Source organism: Rhinopithecus bieti, unplaced genomic scaffold (assembly GCF_001698545.2).
Source record: "Rhinopithecus bieti isolate Rb0 unplaced genomic scaffold, ASM169854v2 scaffold_11587, whole genome shotgun sequence".
Lineage (NCBI taxonomy): Eukaryota > Metazoa > Chordata > Mammalia > Primates > Cercopithecidae > Rhinopithecus > Rhinopithecus bieti.
This window is the reverse complement of record NW_016806966.1, coordinates 1,898,811-1,922,200: the sequence shown is the minus strand read 5'-3', so window position 1 is coordinate 1,922,200 and position 23,390 is coordinate 1,898,811. Positions and strand designations below refer to the sequence as shown.

General features: G+C 39.4%; 1 protein-coding gene across 6 annotated transcripts in view; it reads left to right on the top strand.

Moving 5' to 3' along the window:
• LYPD6B (LY6/PLAUR domain containing 6B) overlaps positions 1 to 23,103 on the top strand; it is a 139,060-nt gene extending 115,957 nt beyond the window's left edge. For 5 of the 6 annotated variants that reach the window (XM_017879093.1, XM_017879097.1, XM_017879096.1 and 2 more), the window contains 4 exons: positions 13,000 to 13,151; positions 16,363 to 16,461; positions 20,716 to 20,846; positions 22,386 to 23,103. In XM_017879093.1, coding sequence (XP_017734582.1) covers positions 13,037 to 13,151; positions 16,363 to 16,461; positions 20,716 to 20,846; positions 22,386 to 22,550 — 510 coding nt within the window. In that variant the 5' untranslated portion in view covers positions 13,000 to 13,036 and the 3' untranslated portion in view covers positions 22,551 to 23,103. Of the gene's footprint in view, positions 1 to 12,749; positions 12,888 to 12,999; positions 13,152 to 16,362; positions 16,462 to 20,715; positions 20,847 to 22,385 lie in introns of those variants that run through there. The other variant, XM_017879099.1, reaches the window with a different exon arrangement.
• The last annotated feature ends 287 nt before the right edge of the window (positions 23,104 to 23,390 follow it).

Below are 23,390 nucleotides of genomic sequence, written 5' to 3'. Positions count from 1 at the left end.
AGTCAACCTCAATCAAGCATTTATTCAATGATTATGTTCCAAGTGTCTATCCTGTACAAATTATAATGAGCAATCTTTGGGGGACTTTGGGGGAGTGTTAAGTGGGAGAGTGATGAGCCCTGAAGGCCATGTGCTGTGCTCACTGCTGGAGTGATTATTACCTACAGCAGAAGACAGTTGCCAGACTTGTGAGTCTGTGGACTAGAAGTCGTCTTTGCGGTCAGTGGATGTGAGCTGGGCATTGGGTACAGTGGGCTCCACATCCCATACACTGTGGACAATTAGGGTCATCGGTGCTTCCCCAGTCCTCTCACCTTCCAGATGGCTGCCTAACCAAGTACTTTGGCCAGTCTCTCTTAGGCACTTTTAGTGAGAAGAATCTCTGTATTAATAAAAAAAGGAATAAAAACGAGATGAATCCTTTTTCTTGGCCTCTTTCAATTCTGTTGTTACATGCAACTCCTTTTAAAGGCACATCCAAGGTGTGCTTTTTTCAAAACACAAGCTAAAAGGGGCTATTTTAGGCATTATCAAAGAACACTTTCTCTAGGAGTTTTATGGTCTGGAAATCAGTGCAGAATATGAATGAGATCTCAGTGTGCGTTTCCAGCTTAACTTCTTTTTTAAACGTTTTTTTCTCTTTGAGGTGACCTTGAGTGAGGGTAACAGGGAGTAGAAGAGGGTGAAGAGGAAATAAAATTGATTAAGAAAGGGGGTATGAGTAAATTTGGAAGGTGCAGGAAAGGGCTTCCCTGGACACATGAGGCTCCTGAGAACATTATCGCTGTGAAAAGGTCTGGGACTGTGGAAGATGAGAGGCCACCAGAATAATAAGCAGACAGCAGTTCAAGAGTAGTTTCTTAATATAAGTGAGAAGCCTTTTATCAAGTAGGAATCTAGTGTTGTTTCTTGAAATACTCGATCTTAGAAAGGAAACTATAGGGCCAAGCATCATCACACAAATAGAGGATTCCAGTTTTCAGTGAATTTATTATATTCAAATAAACTTACATCTCTGTGTAGATATTGATAGGTATAATAATGCAGTAAAAGGGTACAGCCCAGAATATAGTATAGCCTCAGTGAGCTTCAGCGCTATGTCCATACCAACATGTGTCCATCTTTCTGAGCCCTTTTATTAAAGTTCGAGAATCTTGCCCATCTCTCTCTCTCTGTTTATTTATTTATTTATTTGTTTGTTTGTTTGTTTGTTTTTGAGACGGAGTCTCTCTCTGTTGCCCAGGCTGGAGTGCAGTGGCCAGATCTCAGCTCACTGCAAGCTCCGCCTCCCGGGTTTATGCCATTCTCCTGCCTCAGCCTCCGGAGTAGCTGGGACTACAGGTGCCCGCCACCTCGCCTGGCTAGTTTTTTTTTTTTTTTTTTTGTATTTTTTAGTAGAGACGGGGTTTCACTGTGTTAGCCAGGATGGATCTCTGCTTATTTAATGATGTGCTTTAGTGATGGTAGAAGCAGAAAAAGCTAAATTTTTGAGAGGGTGGTGATATTTGTATGAAATTATAAAATATTCTTCAGCTAGATTTATCTTCTGGTATACTGCTCATTAATATTTTCGTTTTCTTACTAATGGCTTCCTTCCTACCCTGATTGGTTTGTAGCATAAATCTAGTTGTTGGTTTCCTATAATTTAATAGATCATAACAATTGCCCTTACACTTCATAGTAAAGAGGCTACCCCTTTATTCATTGCAACATTGCCTGTAATACCTCTGCTAAAACAAGCCATAATGCTTTGGTCCAGAGTGGCTCTTTTCCTGCTGTTTCTAGCCTAGATTCAAGGCTCAGTCAGGGTCATGGCAGAAACCACCTGGTATAAACAACCTGGCGTTATTTAAGAGAGTTAATAAAGGGACTGTTTACAATGATGTGGGCCAGATTTAGGGGTAGTAACAGATTCCAGAGTTAGCAGCAGAGAAAATCATTTCCACTGCATTGTTTTATAGGCCTAGAAGACAGGAGAAAACAGTTACCAGGAGATGGGAGCTGCAGAGTTGGCCACCTGCTAGGATCTGTGGGACATGATGATAACCTGATGGGGAGGGAGCCAGGGGAACAAATGCCCAATCTCACTGTCTTTCCATCTTCCAATCTACCAGCACCTGCTATTGGCAAAACCAAACCAGCAGCCAGTGGAAGGGGAACCGTGTGAGCGTTCTTTAGCTCAGCTTCCGAGAGCACAGTGTAGGGTGGAGAGGAATAGAGGGTGTTTCTGGAGAAGCAAAGAGAGAAGCCAAGCAGAGTTCATTTCCCTTTCACCGACTGGGATAGCTTGGGAAGGTGGTGTGGTTGTAGTGTATTTCAGGCCCCACACAGTGTGTGTTGAATCACAGGCGAATGTACTAGGCCATTGTTGAACAGACCTTCAGTTGCTGAAAATGGAGTTCTCATAATCTCCACGTGGGTAACTGAAAAGAGTGTTGTTAAAAGATTGTCACAAAACTTAAAAGATTATTCACTTAAATAAACAATCAAAATAGAAATGGCAATTATGATGTTAAAAATGTGAAAAGTCAATTTTTAAAAATTCACAATATCTGCAAGTATATGAGGTCTGTGTTCACTTAGAGACCTTCAGCCCGTCTCGAAACATGGACTAGGCCTTCTCTCCCCAACCCATTGCTAAGCAAGGAAGGACAGTCTGTGTCCACAAGCAAACTCTAAGCTTTCTTCAGGCTAGAGAGGACCTCATGGGCTGGAGTAGGCATGGAAAGATTTTGTGAATGAAAAATATTTGAACTGGACCTTTAAAGCAGAATGGGAAGTGTGACACACACTTGAGGCAATAAAGCAATGATACGAATGAAAGCACAGAGCCTGTTGCTTTTTAAAACAAATGCTATTAGAACTACTGCATGTTATTTATGAGTATAGGCAAATCATATAGATTTACTAGAAGGCTGATAAATGGAAACACTCCAGTGAGGCCTAAATATTGCTCTCATATGTATGCTAGAGTAGTTTTCTGAAAATTGGTCTTCAGAGGAATTTTACATTCTGCTGTCATATGTGCTCAGATAATCATAGAATTTGAGAGCTGAAAATATGTATATTGAATTTCAGTCTTAAATCTTGTCAGCTATTGTATGGCCTTAATAATATTGGCCTGTATGATCATCCATAGAGGAACAATAAATCTCTGCATTAAGCTTTCTAATTGATTTAATAACTTGACAAAAAAGGAAATAGGTAGGGGCTTATTTTTTATTCTCCTTTAATTTCCACAAAACTCTCTGTAATATAGGTATCTGATATCTCCATTTTACTGATAGGGAAACAGACTCAGAGCAATCCAGTGATCACCTAGAGGCAGTAGATCCTGGACAGAGCTAGAATTTGCCCCCAGGCCTGAGCGCCTCCAAAGGCCGGTTTCTCCCCATTATACTAGTCAGCATTTACACTTGACTTTACCCTTGTGGGACCATGAACCATATCATGAACCATTTAATGTAGTTTTTCATGTTGCAATTAAAACACTATTTAATGTACATAATTTTTCAGTTTCCTCTGGGAATATGAAATTACGCACATATATATCTTTATCTATGTACAGTTCCTTCTGCTCAAAGTGGTAATAGTGGCAATTTATGGAGCAAGTGACATGCTGTAACTTTGTTATATATGCAGAATGCAGAAATTTTTTATTAGGATTGCTTTTATAAGCTTGTCAGCTTCCAGAGAGTTCTTTGAATAATCTGTTCTGGATTTTGTGAGTATGCAAAAGTTAGCATGATATTCTTTTGCCGTAGCATGCAGTTTATTGTTCGTTTTTAAATGCCCTCCTGCTTCAAAATGATAGATACTTATAAACATGTTCTTTACTTGGTTAATATATTTCTAGATGTAGATTCAAGAATGAAGTTGAGTGAGTGGGGGCTTTATAAACAATGGTCAGTGACATAAAACCCTGGGACGGAAGTAAAAAGACAGGACAGATGCCTAGTAACAATTCTGCATTGTGCAGCTCTCCCAGTTAACCATGTGGGTGCTGAAGGCAGCTGAGATGATAGGGAATACTGTCTCTTAAACAGAGTTCTAGGGACAGTTTTGCAATCTGGCACATAGTTAGTGCTTAAGCAATAACATTCAATAAAATATATGTATGTATGTATATATGCACATATATACCTATCCAAACACACATATACAGAGAAATTTCTCAAGTGAGAAACACATCTGTATGAAAACTTTATTTTTACAATCATTTTTCTATGTCAGCTGAGGCTAAACGAAGTCAAAAAGCGCTAGCCGTCACCTTACACACTGAGTAACGATGAATGCTAAATTTCCTCAACTGAGTGCCATGTATTAGACTGCATTTGTGGCATGATACACTCCTCCACTCAACCAATGTCGAGTAATGGACCTTTAGCCAGCTGCTGGACATTTCAGCCTCGATTTCTCTTAGGAGAGCTTTGATTTGTTATTAAAAGAAATGAATTCAGTAAAGAGAGCAGCTCTCCTGCAGAACTTCTGTCCAGCTATATCTTTCTCTCAAGTATAAAGACACTCCTCTTTCATGGAAAAGAAAAACAAATTTTTCGTTTGTATACCTGATAGCAGAAGTATCTGTATAGAATTACCTTTCAATGTTATGTCCTTGGCTTTTTCAAAGAAATGGCCAGGCTGGGCACGGTGGCTCACGCCTGTAATCCCAGCACTCAGGGAGGCCGAGGCAGGCAGATCACAAGGTCAAGAGATCAAGACTACCCTGGTCAACATGGTGAAACCTCTTCTCTACTAAAAATACAAAAATTAGCTGAGCATGGTGGCATACCCCTGTAGACCCAGCTACTCAGGAGGCTGAGGCAGGAGAATCACTTGAACCCGGGAGGTGGAGGTTGCAGTGAACCGAGATCGCACCACTACACTCAAGCCTGACAACAGAGTGAGACTCCGTCTCAAGAAAAATAAATAAATAAATAAATAAATAAATGGCCAAATGACGAATGCATCTGGAGGTCCTCAAAACAAATTTCAGACATTATTCATGTGTTGTTTGGTGCCCCCTATATTGTAATGGTGTGACTCATTAGTTAGAGAATTAAGTATCAGGAAGAGTTATTTTTTCTCAAATAATGAGAATCAATGTGTCCCATGTCTCCCCTGGCTTCTAGGAAGTACAGAGCAAAGGGAAACCCACAGCCGAGTGCTTTGTTCATAGAAGGGATTAGGATCTTTACTATCCTCTCATCCAATATGGCTTTTATTCAGTATTTTAAGAGCTTTAATGCATACATCACTTGGCATAAGCCTCCTAAAAATCATTTATGGAAGCAAAGAGGGTAAAAATTATTCCACCTGTGTGAAGGAGACTCTCAAATTTGATCAACGCATTCTTATTAGGTTCCTACCATTTGTCCAAATAGTTGCATAAAACATGACAAGCCAGTCTTGACTGTTTTTAAGGGAGTTTCTAATTCCTAAACATCTAAGCTTTTGTTTGTTTGTTTATTTATTTATTTATTTATTTATTTATTTTTTTGAGACGGAGTCTCACTCTGTCACCCAGCCTAGAGTGCAGTGGCATGACCTCGGCTCACTGCAACCTCCACCTCCCAGGTTCAAGTGATTCTCCTGTCTCAGCCTCCTGAGTAGCTGGGATTACAGGCACGTGCCACCACGCCAAGCTAATGTTTGTATTTTTTTAGTAAAGATGGGATTTCACCATATTGGTCAGGCTGGTTTTGAACTCTTGACCTTGTGATCTGCCCACTTCGGCCTCCCAAAGTGCTGGGATTACAGGCGTGAGCCACCACGCCTGGCTGCTCTTAAATTTTGTCTATTGGAGCTCTTACCATGTTACCTTTCTAATGTCATGAAAGCCCTCTCCAAAAAGGTATAAAATCCTGTCTGTGACAGAAATGTAGCTGAAGAGCTGTTACCTTAGAAGAGTCTTTTAGCTTTTTCTTAAAATTTGAATCACATTTAAAAAGATGTCTTTAAAATTGATTAGACTGTTTCTCCACCCAAATTATACACTTATGGGCCATGTATTAATTCATGATTAGATTTAAAATTGATTTGCATAATGAAATTATTTTAACATCAGTGCTGCTTTAGACATTCTCTTTGATCAGGTTGCATGTAGTAGAAAAGCTCTGTTTTGGCATTGCAAAATGTACACCTTTATACTTAAAAAATGAGTTACTTGTTTCTATGAGTTTATGATCCTGTGCTTGATGAGATTTTTTGTAAGTTTAGATTATTTAAAGCAGTACAGCAGGAATCTGAAATGTGATGGGACTGCTGTATTACATTTATGACTGTATAGAATAACTATAATTCTTCATTAATCTCTTTCCATAAAAAGTATAGAATATTAGAAGTGGAAGGGACCTTGGCAGTCATTCATTCCAACTTTCCCTCGGTTGCAATAGAGAGAATTTCTAAATCTTCAGAAATCAGTGCACAGAACTCAATCCTGTTGACCAGGTTTACCCCAGCCAGTATGCAATGAAGCTGAACATTTATGCTACTTGATCTAATTTCTATTATGCTGCTAATAATGCAAGGGTGAAGGAGGGAGAAATGGGGGAAGCAGGCACCTAAGGTTTCTTGAACCCCACCTAAGTGAAATGTATTTTACTTATGTAATTGTGCTCAATCCACACCACAACTTAGAAGTTTCCTGCGTGACTCTAAGACTCACTTTTCTTACTGGCAAATGGGCACAATATTTCTTAACTCTGTGGTCACCTGGTTAGTAAATGTAGAACCAGAATTTTCTTCTAGGTATTTCTGAACCTAAAGCTCATTGTTATGCCTCCTCTCAAAGATGATTGTATTAATTCTCGTCAGTCACATCTTATCAGTGGCTCATATTGACTTTTGGTCCCAATAATTTTTGAGCGCACAGGGACAGTGTGCTCAGTACGGTACCTGGTACAAATGCATGACTTTTAATTGCACTACTTTCAAGATTCAGACAAGCTATAATGAAGGCTAAGCCTGAATCATGATTTTATTTTTCCCTACTGAATGTTGTTATCCAAGAGTAAAATCTGTTGTGCTCTATAGAGAGCTAATATCGTCAGATCAAGATGATGGGGTTGATTTTAAGCTCAACTTCTCTCTCCTATTCTGCTTCAGGCACATAGAATGCTAGATTAAATATATTAAAATTAAAATAATTCATATTTAAACTTGTGGGGGGAAACAACCCTCCATGTACCAGAAATAGAGAACCTACTGGCAAAGAGAAATTGAAGCTGTAGGAACTAGGTTCCCAACGCCCAGGGAAGGTTAGGAACTGAAGCCTCAGTTCCCCTGCAGGGAAGGGAGTGAGCACCTGGTCTTGACTAAGCCCCACCAGTGTTCTTCCTAAATTTCATGGGAACCAGCATATCTCCAGTTGCCAACCTGGCCTAACAGCCAGAAGCAAGTAGCACAACCCTTGTTGTAAATGGTAAACTTTTCTGGCTAATTTCCCTTTGGAAGAAGAGTCCTTTTGTCTATTCCACTCTTTCTGAGTAAAATTTCAGCTCTCATTTTGAATTTCCACTTTGCCTTCTATTCTTTTTACAAGGGAAGCCAGGCCTGTTAAAGATTGTCATTAAAGTGTCTTACTGTGAGATAAGTGGTGCTTGCAGGAAGGTGTGAATGTGAGTGTTGATAGGCATGTTGGACTTAGTAGAGCTGTTCCTCTTACATTATCTATTTCATTTATTTTATTGGCAGCTGAAGTTGGCCTTGTGCTTGCTGACTCATTTTTAGCAATTGTGCAAGAAATGCCAGCATTTGCCACCTTTGTTTAGTCTCTTCTTTTTCAAATCACTTTTCATCATTTCTTTATCATCTTTGGACACCCTGCCAATTCTAAACAGCCCACCACTTTTGTCTTACTGACAAACTAAGGCAGTCTTATAGGTCATAGCTAATGAGGTTGGCTCTATTCCATAAAGTATTTGCTGAGTATCTAGCATGCACTGAGCATGGCCTGGGGAATATAACAAAAAATATGTGGGTCATTTTCCTACCTCAAAAGAGTTTATGATGTCAAAGACGTGCTGCTTCCTGAAGACCCCATCAACTTTCTGTCTTTTCCCTGGAAGTGTAAAATGCCACATGTTGGATGAGATTATTATCCAGGCTCAAACTTGGGAAATAGTCATGCTTCTGGACCAAGTGCCAGGTAAGTCCTTGATTCTGGTCAGTAATAGGCCAAAGTCTCAGGTGGGGCTTCCTAAATTTACAAATCTGGCTACCTGCTATTCTCTGGAAGCCTGAGAGTTGCCCATCCCTGCTGTATCCCTATAAATATGCCTTGCAGAAATCCCTTCCTTCTGGCAAGGAAGCACTCTGCATTCTGGAGCAAGTATTAATGTATCTTCCAAAGGGAGGACTCATAAAACACAGGAAAGATCAGTACCATAGGTGAGGGATTTCTGACCAGGCCTACTATGTGGGAAAGATGGATGAAGGTGATAAGCTCTGTGTTGGGAAAAATGTTTTGAGCTACCCTTGAGTTCACGAAGTGGACCAGACACCTAATATATATGTGGAACTTCTCTTAGTGTCAAAATATGAAAATGTCTAAGTCAAAGGAAGCCAAATTATTATAGCCATATTCTGAAACAGCAAGAAGTCGCTCTTAACCATTATATGGGTCTCTACAATCAATTATGTGGATTCCTTTGAGATACTCCACCCAGAGGGAAAACCTGTCTAGACACATAGTTTTGCAAATAACCTGAAGACGCTCATAGGCCACCTCTCTTTGCATATGAAGAAGTAACACTGCTCTATGTGATGGCTTTGGAGAAAATAACCTGAATGGCTTAATCTAATCCATATGAAAGATTTCTCCCCCTCTGGAGCAAAATATAAGCTCTCTTGTGACCTTGTTCTGCCACAAAGGCTGCAATGAAAGCCTACTCAGCAAAGTCTCAGCAGATAATTTTTAGTTCAGCGTCTCTATGAAATGATTCTAAATGTAAAACAACTGTCGGCTACTATAATTAGTCATTTACTTTTTCATTATCCTAATGTGTTTGAGTTGTGAAAAATAAAACAGTCATGTTAACACAAACCTACACACTGAAGAATAGATAGAGATAGATATAAGTCCTCAGGAAGAAGCAGTAGATGGTAAGAGATTAGAAAACATGCTCTGGAAATAGAAGACATTTTTATTTAGTACTTTCCTCACTTGACAGGCAAAACTTTGGCAGTTTTGCAGAATTTTGATAGAATAAGTCTATGCTGTTTTAGTTAAAAATGGAAATGAAAATACATTTTGTCTATATGGAAGCAATTTTTTTGGTATACTTCTCATTAGCTTTCAAGTTTAGCAGGCTAGGCTATGCTATATGGAAGTGTTTTGAGAGGATACTATGTTCTGAGAAGTGTGTTGGGATCATTACATATGTTGCCGCCAAACCACAGTTTCCTCACTTGTACAATGATAATGAAGCTAGGGTTCCTATGGTGCTATTTCGAAGGATAGAAAAACCAGAAAGAAGCCTAATTCTTGTGTTTGTTTTCAATCAGTTGTTTTTAAGTTGTCTGTCATTTATTCTTAGAGAGACTTTTGCGGTGTATCTGAATTCCATATTCCTCTATGTTCACTATCGTTTGTATCCCTTTGTTTCAGGAACTAGAGATAAGGCTAGGAATCTGGGACCAATTACTTGATAGAGAAAAAGCATTCTTGGCATTTTTCACGATTAGATGGTCTAAATTAAACAATTTCTTGATTTTGCTAGACTCAAAATTCTTGCCGCGGCAAGTAAGCATCTGTGTGATCTGGCCCTGCCGACTCCCTGACTGTCCAGTCCCCTACTTCTTCATGTTCCAGCCACACTGGCTGCTTTTTTTGAGTTCCCCCATGAGGCAAGCTTCTTCCCATCTTAGGACCTTCGTGCCGGGCTCTGTGGCTCAAGCCTGTAATCCCAGCACTTTGGGAGGCCGAGATGGGCGGATCACGAGGTCAGGAGATCGAAACCATCCTGGCTAACACGGTGAAACCCCGTCTCTACTAAAATACAAAAAACTAGCCGGGCGAGGTGGCGGCGCCTGTAGTCCCAGCTGCTCGGGAGGCTGAGGCAGGAGAATGGCGTGAACCCGGGAGGCGGAGCTTGCAGTGAGCTGAGATCTGGCCACTGCACTCCAGCCTGGGTGACAGAGCGAGACTCCGTCTCAAAAAAAAAAAAAAAAAAAAAAAAAGACCTTCGTTACTTTTCCCTTGATTCTTTGCTTGGCTGATTCTTTCCCATCATTTAGTTTACCTGTTCGAATGTCACCTACTCAGAGAGACACACTGGGTCCATTGTCTGTGTAAAGCAGCACCTTCTCTTCACTATCGTCTCGCCTTATTGTGTTTCTTTCATGAAACTTATGACTATCTGAAATTATGTTTTGCCCACATGTATTGCCTGTCTTCTCCTCTAAAATGCAATTTGCATTAGAGTCAAGGCCTTGGTGGGGAGTCAGTGATAACAATAACTTGTTATTTATTAGGTATCAATAACAACATGTTGAATGAATGAGTGGGCTTTTGTCTCACACTGAGATTACATGAGGAAAACCAAACTTTTTACTTGTGATACCAAACTGGGGATTTGTTCGTAATAGTAAGTGCTTGCTTCGTAAAAATTAGCAAAATTCCACGCACTTAACTAATTTAAGTACTTTACAGGCATTAATTTAATTCCCACAACCCTATGAAATGGGTATTATTACTCCCATTTTATAGATGCAAAATTTTTGGTACAGGTAAGTTAAGGAGCTTGCACCAAATAGCAGTTTTGGTTGCAGGTATTTGAGCCAATGCTCTTTACTATTGAGCAGAAAGTGCTCAATAAATAGAGCTTTAACCATGCGCTCAGCACATGTGCTCAGCTCAATGACTCAGTGCATGCGAACTATGTGCTTCACTTCCTATGCACTGGGTCGTTCAGTCCTCAGTTCAAAACTATGAGGTAAGTACTATCCTATGCTTGTTCTAGAGATGAGGAAGTCAAGGCTTGGAAATCTTCAGCAACTTGTCCAAGGTCCCATAGTTGCTTAGTGGTGAAAAAGAGATTTGAATATAGACAATGCGACACTGAAACCTATATCTTAGGCCTTCTCTCCATATTATGAGAACACTGGAGGATTGCTACTGGAACAGTCATTCTGAGCCTATGAAAAAGGGATTAGTCTCCCCCACTCAAAGGGTCTCCACTGGTATAAAGAAGGGTACAATAATGACTATGGAATAGACCAACTCAGAGAAATGTATAGGAGAAGCAGAATCTGTATCGGTACAACCACTTGACTATAAGGGATAATATTTTTTGCTAACTGTCCATTTCTTCAGAAAGAGCATAAGAATAGAATTTAGAAATCCAATAACTGAAAGGCCAATCTTGGTTTCTAAAATGAACCAGGAAAGATTTATATATATTTTTATATATCACTAGGTATGATTATGTACATGAGCTATAATGCAGGTAGAAAGTCTCGCTATTGTTTTTTGAAACATACTCACAAAAGTTGTTGTTGTTGTTGTTTTATAACTCTGAGTACTTTCTTAGCAACTCAGTTCTATTAGTGGCAAATGCCATCAATAGGGATGATAGGATGTTGTGGCTACATATTGTCTAATAACTTAGTTCCATCCCCATAGGCAGGCCTTATTAGCGACACATGCAAAATCAGTATACCCACAATAAGAGAGAGAAGAAAATTCCTAGAATCTATGCATTATTGCTCTGGCTTCAAACAAAATGTGCATGTGAAGGATTATGCTTGTATATGCAGAGATCGAACTTTTTCCTTTGAAAAATTCCCTAAACCCATTGAAACCTGTTGATTCAGCAAGGAGTTCAGCCAATATTATTGAACTCTAGTATTCCAGTATTTTCACAGAACTTTTATGATGAGTTCTTTTATGTACACAATCCTATGTGATCCCTTCTGAACCTACATTTGATGCTCACATTTACCTACATATGTGGGCAGTGTAGGTATTATTAAGCCACTTCAGAGATGAGGAAATTAAGGTTAATAGAGTTTAAAGAGCTTGCCCAAGGTCAGGCAGCTAATAAATAGCAGAGCCAGCACCTGAACCAAAGTCTTTGGGTTCCCAGTTAACATACATTTTCTGCTGCCCACACCTCCCCCTTGTCAAAGGAAACCTGTCAGTGGTGACATTATAAATGTTCTTGCTACCAGGTCTGCCTCTGGGGGAGTAGAGCCAGGGGCTTAAGATGTCGTATCTTTTACTCAGTGCTATGTACATGTCTGTCATTTTGTTGGGATTTTCCCCTGCCTACTTAAAGTCTATAAACACGGTGAGTAGTATTTGTGGACCAGGACTAACATTATATGGTTGTCAGTTTTTCAGACAACTTTTATTCTGTTTCCTCTAGAACCTCCTGGCAGCTTCTTGTGCCCAGGGTGGCAGTTCACAGTGACTCTTGTCTCTCTTCTTACTATCAGTGTGCTCTGGGATCTGGCAGAGATTTTATTTCTCAGACTCCTTGTCCTTTCCCCTGCCATCCTTCTCACTGCTCCCACTTTTATTGTTTCTTCCAGGTTTTGAAAAGTTGCAAAATTTATCAAATGTAAATGTTGACTCAAGGAATAGAACTGACAGATAGGTGGTCCAGTGACTTTGGCTCAACATGCCTCAGAACCACGGTTGATTTAAGAAATCCGGTGATTCAGCACAGAGGAAACCAGCTAGCCGCAGGCACTGAGGGAATGGGGTGCAGCCAGGCCAGCTCTGCCTGCTTATCCTTTCTGAACTCAAAAGGCCATCGTGTGTTCTGCTAAAGCCTACCTGGCTAGTGCAGAGGCCTGACCAGTAGAAGGAGGTCATTACTCACCTTTCATCTGATCAAAAACAATGCAATTTACTCACAGGTCCTGGCCCTACAGAACAGGTTAGATGGTTGGATATATTTGAATAATGGAGCTTTCCAAACAGAAGCAAAACAAACACCCACTGATGTGTAAAATATAAAGAAACTGAACCAGTGTGTCTTTTCACCATAGATAGAAGAGTTTGGACTGCCCAGCACACAAGGTCAGCATGCTGCTCCTCTGTCACGCTCTCGCTATAGCTGTTGTCCAGATCGTTATCTTCTCAGAAAGCTGGGCATTTGCCAAGAACATCAACTTCTATAATGTGAGGCCTCCTCTCGACCGTAAGTAGTGGTGGTTGCCATGCTAGTTCGTGGCTGTGGGGTCAGAGTGTTCATATGAAGCCCCCTTTTCCATTTATTGTAACTTCGTCTTTCCCAGAACATTTGGTTTATCCCTAGAATAAAACAGAAAGTCTCCATTACTTCTATGGGTAAGCGTATGGTAAGTGAAAGTTTCTCCATTTCTTAAAATGGTCTGGCTTCCTGCTGAAGTTTTAATAGCATTCTTGTTTTAAAAAACACTTTTGGGGCCAGGCGCAGTGGCTCACGCCTGTAATCCCAGCACTTTGGGAGGCCAAGGCAGGCAGGTCATGAGGGCAGGAGATCAAGACCATCCTGGCTAACACTGTGAAATCCCGTCTCTACTAAAAAATACAAAAAATTAGCCGGGCCTGGTGCTGGGCGCTTGTAGTCCCAGCTACTCAGGAGGCTGAGGCAGGAGAATGGCGTGAACCTGGGAGGCGGAGCTTACAGTGAGCCGAGATCGCGCCACTGCACTCCAGCCTGAGCGACGGAGCTCACACAAACACACACTTCTGAAACACCATTCCTAATCATGGCATAGTAGAGGAAATTCATTGTTCTTTGTGTCTTCCCTGGAGAAGGAAATTGGCTGTTGAATGTTTCTGTATAAATGATCTATTAATTTTTTCAAATGGCCATTAAGGATTTTGAAAGCAGATTTATTTGTTTGAAATTTGGAAGGAAATATCACCTGGATTTTCATAACTACCAAGCATAATCACCATTAGCAAAGGTTACATAAGACTCAACTTTCCCACTAATAGTTTAAAGATAGGCAAATATTAGTGTATATCATCTATAGAACATATATGTTAATACATTTTACATACATATGTATAGATATGTATTTGTATACATATGTCATTAACCCTCCTTTCTTTTTAGACAAGTAAAACTTCTTTGATATACTTTATTAAAGAGTGATTCTTATAAATAAAAAATTACTTGGTATACATGTGAGTGCCTGTAGTTCCCACGCCTGGAAGAGTATCAGAATCATTATGAAAGGATCTTTAACTGCATATCCCTAATCACTTCTCCAGAGATTTAATAGTCAAGAGGGTGAGATGCAGAATATATTTATTTCTTTTTTTCCCTGCTTTTCTTTTTTAAGAAGCTCTCCTGATACTGTTGATACATGGTCAGGTGTGAGAACCCCCTCTTCTTATACTACTCCTAAATGAGATCTATATCATTACTGTTCTTTACTTTGTGTTTTATTATTTGGGATGGTTATCTCTGTGTGTGTGCATATATACACATGTATACTACACATGTACATATACATACATATACTACACATATACACCTTGAACTACCATTATACATTCCTAAATTGGTAATAATTATATACTGATAGCTGAAAGACGTGGCACAGACATCATTTTCATAGACCCTAACTTCTCTACAAATTTTGAAATTTTTAAGCTTAGTACAATTTTATGATGATAAAAAAATAATTTTAAAAAAGAAAAAAAAGTAATACATGTTCATTATAGAAAATTCCAGAGACAGAAAACATATAGAAGAAAATAAAATGTATTCATAACCTCAAGATTCAAAGGAGTTTTTCTTTTGGAATGTTTTCCTTCCAGTGTTTTTTCTATGTATGTGTATTTATATATGTGATATACTGAGATGGTACAAATTTAGTTTTACACAGTTTTTCCTCTCTTTATACATATTTTGAGTATTTCCCAATGTCTTTGAAGATAGTTTAATATCTTCTACATTAAAAAAAAAATCATAAGGCTGGTCTGTAGCTTATTTCACTATTCCCCCACACTTTATATCAGAAAGAAAATAAATCACAAGCAACCTAAATGTTAAATAATCTTCACTGATTATCTTTTTAAATGCACTTTCTCTTCAGTTGGCTAATGACCTTAGAATAGATTTCCTGGAATTGGAATTACTAAATCAAAAAGATTGTGCCAATTTATACTTTAACCATTTAGCTACCAGCATTGAATATTAGTATTTTTTAACTGTACTGATTTAATTGGTGAAAATGGATGTCATTATTTATTTATTTACCTAATACGCTTTCGAACATAGGCAAAACTGAAATATATCCTCAGTATTTAACTTCTTGTCCTCCAAACTTTAGCTTTTGATATTTTGTTCTTGTTTTATGCTACTATACATATCCTCCCCTTTATCTGAAATTCCCACTGCTTTCTGATTTTCACCCCAACTTCTAGTTATATTGCTAGGATGGTTACCGTCTTACTAATAGAACGAAGAGGATGAAACAATGTCTTTGTCTTACAGAAATGGGAGAATTGAAAGGTGTACACAGGGTCCTATACCTGGTCTATACAGAAATGTCAAATTATTTTAGTTTTTTCTTCTTGTCGACTAAAGTTACAAGATACAAGAAGGCAAAAAAAAAAAAAAAAAAAAAAAAAAAAAGGCGTAAAGACAAGTTGCTCTCAGTCCAGACTGCCAGCAACTCAGAAATCCTTCTTTCCGTAACAAACTAGTCTAATTATAAGGGCTTAAGAATTACTATCATCCTCATATTAAATGTTATATTCCTGGCCAAGGTCTAATGTTGTGATAATTGGCATATTATCAGATGAGATTACTTGTTTGAGGTTAAATGTAGCTGTATTGGAAGTGCATATGGACAGAAACCAGCATGATCTGATGTGCTAGAGACTACAAGGTATTTGCTTGCAACCCCCCATTTAATCATTATACCTCTGCAAGTCATGGGCATCTTCATTATTAATATAAATATTATTATATCTTAGAATTTTAAAAATCACACAACTAATCTGTGGGAAGAACAGAATTCAAACTCAGGTTAATCTGACTCCAGTTCTTTTCAGGGATGACACATGTGTTCCAATACCTCTCCCACCCTCATTCACCCCCTCAGCCCCTACTTATTCCCAAATTATAAATGATAATAGAACAATACTATGCATCTTTCAAAGTAGCTGTGGGACCACTTTCATTACTCTATAGTGGCAATTCTTAGAAGACATTTAAACAAAAGGGAATAAAGAAAAGTCCCCAAAAGCCCGATGGGTAAATCTAGCTCTCTAGAAACAGAAATCGTAAGGATGAAAGCTTGTAAGTTTTGTTTCATCTGTTAAAGTTGCTAATTTTGTGCCATATTCGATGTTTGAAATTTTTGTCTTCTGTAACTTACTGTTTCATTTTGCTTTTTTCTTTAAAGCTACACCATTTCCAAATAGCTTCAAGTGCTTTACTTGTGAAAATGCAGGGGATAATTATAACTGCAATAGATGGGCAGAAGACAAATGGTGTCCACAAAGTAAGTGTGCTGAGTTTGGAAGACTTCTGTGATCTCATTTCTTTTGAATCTCTCCTGATTTGATGATGTTCTTTAGGAATCAGATGTATTTTTTTCTGAGCCTATCTGAACATCAGACTATATTGAGAGTTCTTGGAAACTGGTGTCAAAGCCTCAAATTGAAGTTGAGTACCTTAAGGAAGAATTTCTTAAATGTTATTTACCAGGGAGAACACATAGACCACAATATTGATTAAGTCATTCTCAGAATTTCAGAAATACTTGATTATACGTCTAGAAAAGTCATACTTACCATCTCAAAACAAAGGATGATTTCTGTACTCTTGAGATACATTGATATTTGGGAAAGTCATTCATTCATTTAACAAACTTTCAAGTATCTTTTTAGTTTGTTTAGTTTACTGATATATCCCAGTGCCTAATCCAGTGCCTGGCCCATGTTTTCTCAGTAAATATTTGCTGACAGAATGAATGAAAGTCTCTGATTAGATAGTCAGGGAAATCTTCTCTGAGAACTGTACCTTAGAACTAAGACCTGAGTGACCACACCAAGCTGCCATGTGGAGATCTGTAGGAAGAACATACTGGGAAGAGGGAATCGCAAATGCAGAGTTTTCAAGGTTGATAGTTGGCCTCTTCAGTGAACAGGAAGGAGACTGGCTGCAGAGGCTTAGTGGGAGATGGAGGAAGGATCTGAGAGGGAAGCAAGGGCCAGGACATGCAAGAGCTTCTTTTTTCTGATAGTTTGGATTTTATTGTAAAGGTGATGAGAAGGCAGTAGCGAGTTTTAAGCTAGGGAGTACACAGCAGTTGTGTTCCAAAATATTGCACTTGCTGCTGTGTGGAGAATGGAGGGTTGGGGACAAGAGTAGAAGGGAACACCAAATGAGGACTCTTGTCTTCAGACAGAAGATGAGAATTTGGACTAGGTTGGTAGGAGCAGAGGAGGTGGGGAGGTGAATGATTAAATACATATGAACTTGGAAGTAAAGCAGACAGAATGTGCTGATGTATGAATTGAAATGTTAAAACCCTACTTATGAGGAGATTGGGTTGTTCAGATTTTAGGATGTACTGTATTTTAGGTTTTTCAGATATAAAAGGCCAAGAAAAACAAACTCTTACAGAATTAGAGATAACTGGTTTTGGTCTACTGTTACCAGGAATCTTTTGGAAATTCCAATACCACATTATTTACAACAGTGGCATATCCTTATCTCTTCCAGTTAAAACCAATGTGTGAAGCCAACAAATACTACACACTGGAGACCTCTACTATGCCTGAGAATCTTATGCCATAAATTAGCACAAATGGCTGTGACATCCGTATGGACAGTGTTTTTTGTTATTTATTTTCAAGAATAATTAATTACCAAAATATGTTTTTCTTGAGGTTCTTTTACATTTCTGTCAAGGCACCATCCTTAAGTTGTGTGTGCGCTTATGAGTGTATGTGCATGCGTGATTGTATATATTTGGGGATTTATTTCTATATTTTCAACAGAAATTTATCTTTATTTCAAAGTTTTCAAGGTTTGTTGATGCTTCTCTTTACTACTTTGTTTCAGAGAGTATCATCCTTTAACAATTTGCTTTAAGTTGCCTTGAAAACTGGGCAGCAAGGGTTAGAACGGTAGTAAACTGCGGCACTGATGTCCAGCCTATTAGGCGTTATCTTCATGGATCATGCTATTGTTTTGAATTGTACCAAAACACTGTTCCTACTAGGTCTGTGGATAATGCTCCAATTTGTCATTAGTTAACCAAAGCCATTTTAGCATGCAGGCAAAGATGATGTGTGGCTATTTCTGGGTTTTAGGATTTCTTCTCTGTTGAAACATGGCTGAACCAAAGGAGAAGCTGCAGCTTTCCATCACCAAAAAACCATCAGAAATGGGAAGGGTGGAAGAGAGTCAGCTCTGCTGCATCCACCTGAGAGGCTGATTCTTAATGGGCTCAATACAGAATGGCCCTGCATTCCAGCATGGCATGACAGGACCATTCTTGACTATAGGCCAGGCAGGTCCCAAAGACACTAACCACCTGGAATTCTAATTGAGGGTGTAACTTCTTACTTTTCACTTTGTCATTTCAGGGAGTGATAGTCAACCATTTCTGGGGGCAAATAGGCCTACGGCTATTGTTCTTTTGTCATCTCAGGTTTCCTTTTCACTTTACAGCTTCACTTCTGTGGTCTGTCGGGGTTGTTAAAAGAAGTTCTCTGTGTAACAGGATATGACAAGAATGACATTTCTTGTTTTATTTACCCTGGCTTTTACGCTGACTTTTTAGGGCTGCCTTAGCATATGTGCCATTCTGTATGAACACATGCAGCTACCAGTTTTCGATTCTTTGTTTGGAATAGAAATTGAAATGTCTTCTCCAGAACTTTTAGCGGCTCCCTTTCCTTTTGAATCTGGAAGTCAGCTACTCTTATAGGGCACTCGACATTATATCACTGTATTAGTCTGTTCTTGCATTGCTATAAAGAAACACCTAAGACTGGGTCATTTATAAAGAAAAGAGCTTTAATTGGCTTACAGTTCCATAGGCTGTACAGGAAGTCTGATTCTGGCATCTTCTTGGCTTCTGGGGAGGGCTCAGGAAACTTACAATCATGGCAGAAAGCAAAGGGGAAAGCAAAGGGGGAATGAGGCATCTCACATGGTGGTTGCAGGAACAAGAAAGAGAGCGGGGAGCTGCTACGCAGTTTTAGACAAGCAGATCTCATGAGAATTCACTCACTGTCACAAGAACAGCACTAAGGGGATAGCGCTAAAACATTGATGAAGGATCCGCCCCCATGATTTAATCACCTCCCCTCTCCAACACTGGGGCTCACAGTTTGATATGAAGTTTGGGTGGGGACACAGATTCAAACCATATCAATTGCCACGTGGTTTAATATTAAGTATACTGAGGAGTAGAATAATGTTCTGGTTAAGAGTGCAAGCCCTAGAAAACCTCCTGGGTTAGAATCCTACTCTTCACCATTTTCTTCCTATGTGACCATAAGCAAGAAATTGTCCTCAATTTACTGTAAAATGAGGCTGTTAATGTGACTTACCTTAAGGCTTATGGTAAGGATTGAATGCTTGAACATAAGTTAGAGGAGTACCTGGCTGATGGTGCACACTCAATATGGGCTTGCTACTGTTCGTATTATGTAAAGCTTACCACCACCCTATCAAAGCACCAAGACACTTGTTATCTATCATCATTTTCCTAAAACCAAAAACAAAAAAACAAAACAAAAAAAATGAGCTCAAAAGATCTAACATGACTTGCTCACCTATAACAGAGGCAGTTCCATAAGCCCAATCTTCTCAACTTTAGTCCAATTTTTTTCCCATTCCATGGCATTGCTGTTGTAGTCTCTGATCAATAAACTAAGAAGCATTTCATTGGCCTCCGGTATAAAAGAGACACAGAACCAAAGAATAATGTCCTAGGATATTGAATGAAACTTCTTGAAAGAACCCTAAGTAATAAAATGTGAGTGGCATAAAACCTTAAGGATAATTCTGGTTAGAAATGAGGTACTGTAGCTATACTAAGCAGGAGGTGGTGGGTGGGAAACAGGGAAAGTAAGAGTTAATTAAAGAGGAGGAGAAAAATGGAAATACATTGATGAGAAAAGTCTAACATATTGGTAGAATTAAAACCAGAATAGAAATTAGTAGGTTGGTACAAAATTAATTGCAGTGTTTGCAATTAACAGATGAGTGGAAAAGGTGATCGTGATGTGTAATTCAAAGCACCTGCTTTTCACCCCAGCTCACCACATGGCCTATTAGTAGATAAAAGAAAAATGATGAATAATGAAACAAGTGTTCTGCCCCATTGCATTTTACCTTCACAATTTTCATTTTATTTTAGATTTCGAGAACGTGCTTCAGAGGGAGAGAGAGAGAGAGAGAGGTCCAGAGACATAAATATTTTCATATCAAATGAGCAGACCCATGGTTTGATAAAATAAATGCTTTCAGTTTTTCCTCAGCTCTAACCGAACCCACAGGATGAGTGCCCATTTACATTCGTTTTCAAAACACGCATGTGCTTCAGAAGCTGGTGTCTTGAAAAATATCCCCTAGAAACTTCAGAGTTCACTGCTATGAAATGTCTTGCCTAGAAACCCCAGGACTGGCCTGAATTTGAGTCCTTTCTGCATTAATTGTTGAGTGATCTCTTTTGTAATGTGGATAATGAAATTACCTTGTTTCTCGGTTTTGTTTTTTGTTTCCTCTTGCCTAGACACACAGTACTGTTTGACAGTTCATCACTTTACCAGCCACGGAAGAAGCACATCCATCACTAAAAAGTGCGCCTCCAGAAGTGAATGTCATTTTGTCGGTTGCCACCACAGCCGAGATTCTGAACATACGGTAAGGATTGTGTGTGTGTGTTATTGTCTAAACTTTCATGCTAGTAACGTAAGTCGTAGATCAAAGGAGAGGCAGGAAGGATAGTAATATGTTGACCATGTTTACATTTTGAGGAAAGACTCCATACAAAGATAAAATGCAGACCAAAGAACAGTTGGACTTTCTGTCCTTCAAAAAGAAATAATGTTACTATAAACAAGCGGCATTTCCCAGACTCCAGAGCTAGACCCTAGACCTCAGACTGTGGGTGAATGATGTAAGGCCAACTCCGGTGACCTGAGAGCAAACTAGCCACAAGAAAATGGCAACGCCTGCTCTGCTCTGTTGATGGCCAGGAGTCACCAAGAACACTGCAAAGGGACACTGGAAGGTGACAAGAGGACTATGGTGACAGTTTTTATGAAGGAAACCTTGTTTTATCCGCTGCTTCTGCTTAGATGAGGAAGGGAGTCTGAAGGATTAGCCTCAGTTTAATATGAACTGTAGGTACCTTTTAGATCAATTGATCACTGTAACGTTCTCATTCTATCATTCTAAATGAGCATTTCACTCCTTTATACGCCTGGAATTCTGAAATGCTTAAGAAAGAATTACTTGAAAGTATGTTCATATCATGAGGTTTTAGAATTTGATTTACCCTGTAAGTACAGAAAATGATTCTTAAATCAGTGGCTTTTAGCTGTAGCTCCACAAGAATCACCTGGGTAGCTTTTACAAGCTCTGCTTGTTGTTGAGGGATGTGGGCTGGCAGGCTTTCCAGACCAGTTGAAATGGAACCCCAGAGTAGGGTCCTGGGTGTCAGGATCTTTTAAAAGTTCCCCAAGGTGATTCTGATGTGCAGCCAGGGTTGAGAACCACTGATATGGATGCCTAAAGTTGATGCCTTTATCATACTTAGTCATCCTGGAAGCCTCTATGAATGGCTAGGTTTATCAGGTTGAGGCATTGTACCTGGCAAGGTTTGGTATTACCTGAAAACATCCCCTGAAAACACCTGTTAGGGACAAGTCTTTTTTTTTTTTTTTCCTTACACCACTCAGCAACCATAATTAGCAAACCATTGTTGCTGTAATGATAAGAATCAGGTGTTAGCATAGACAATACACAGTCATTATTATCCCCTAACAAGTAGCACTAGGAAAGAAAATCAATGACTAATCCCAAAGGTTCCTAGCTTTCATTTTTGTCTGAGTGTTTTCCCTTACAAACCTTTAGAAGATTTGTGGATTCAATCAAGCACTCTTATTCAGTTTCTCTTCCTCTTTGCCTTGCTAATGCTTGGGTTGGGTTTGATGCAGATAAATCACAGTTAGGATAAAAGACTTTCAGCATGGTTTTTCCCTTCCGTTCCATTGGCATTCGTGGGGGAAGGGTACCCAAGAGCCTAGATGACGCAAAATTGGATCACCAATTCCAATTGTCTGTCTTCAGATAGAGCTGAAGAAGCCTTTCTTTTATCTTTCTTTCTTTTTCTTTCTTTTGCCGCTTCCCTCTTCTTCCTATTATTCACTGTCGTTTCCTCTCTCCTTTTTGTAACAGGAGTGTAGGTCTTGCTGTGAAGGAATGATCTGCAATGTAGAATTACCCACCAATCACACTAATGCAGTGTTTGCCGTAATGCACGCTCAGAGAACATCTGGCAGCGGTGCCCCCACACCCTACCTACCAGTGCTCGCCTGGGTCTTTGTGCTTCCATTGCTGTGATGCCAGCATTCCTAGGAGAGGCAGAGACCAGCCTCTAAAGCACAAGCCAAAAATTGTGTGAACGGTGAACTTTGGAGTGAAGATCAATCTTGCACTTGGTGAAGAGTGCACATTGGACCCCAAGGCGAAAACCATTGGTTTGCTTTGATAAAATGTTCCCACATGAGGTCACAGGACTGAGGATGGGAATTTGGCAGGGCCTGAGTAGATGGTCTGACTTCCAGGCTTCCTGGTCAAAGAGAGCTACGTTTGGTCAGTTCTGCAGAGAGGATCTTGGCAACTAGTCCCACCTGACTAGGCCTTTAGCTGAAAGAATTTCTTGACCTACTTGACTGCCTCAGAGGCTGCCAGGTCAAACCCTCTTGTTTATGTGATTAGCTCAGAACGTCTCTATGAAATCTAACCCTTCCCCTCACGAGAAAGCAGTTTTCCCCACCAACAGGCTAGTGAATGAGAAAGGCAACTGCCACGAAGAAAACTTCCAGTTGAACTAATATGAAATCTATTTGCTCATTGTGGGGGGAAATAAAGCTTTTAAATTATACAACGTAAATGCATGCTTGTGTGTTTCTTGACTGATGTGGAGACCTCTGGTGAAACAGTTACCAGGGCCATAAAATAGATCACTGACATTTGTGTCCATGCACCGTTGGTGATATGTGTTAAACTATGAAATTCTATGCTTAAGCTACTTAGCTTTTTTCTTTTGGGGGAGAGATGCATTTTAGGGTGCTAATGCAAACTTAGTGATCTGAGAATATCTGGGAAACCTCCCTGATAAAGGAAGATGACACTTTGTCATATGATGCACCCTCAGCAGTAGTAGCTTCAAAAGTTCTA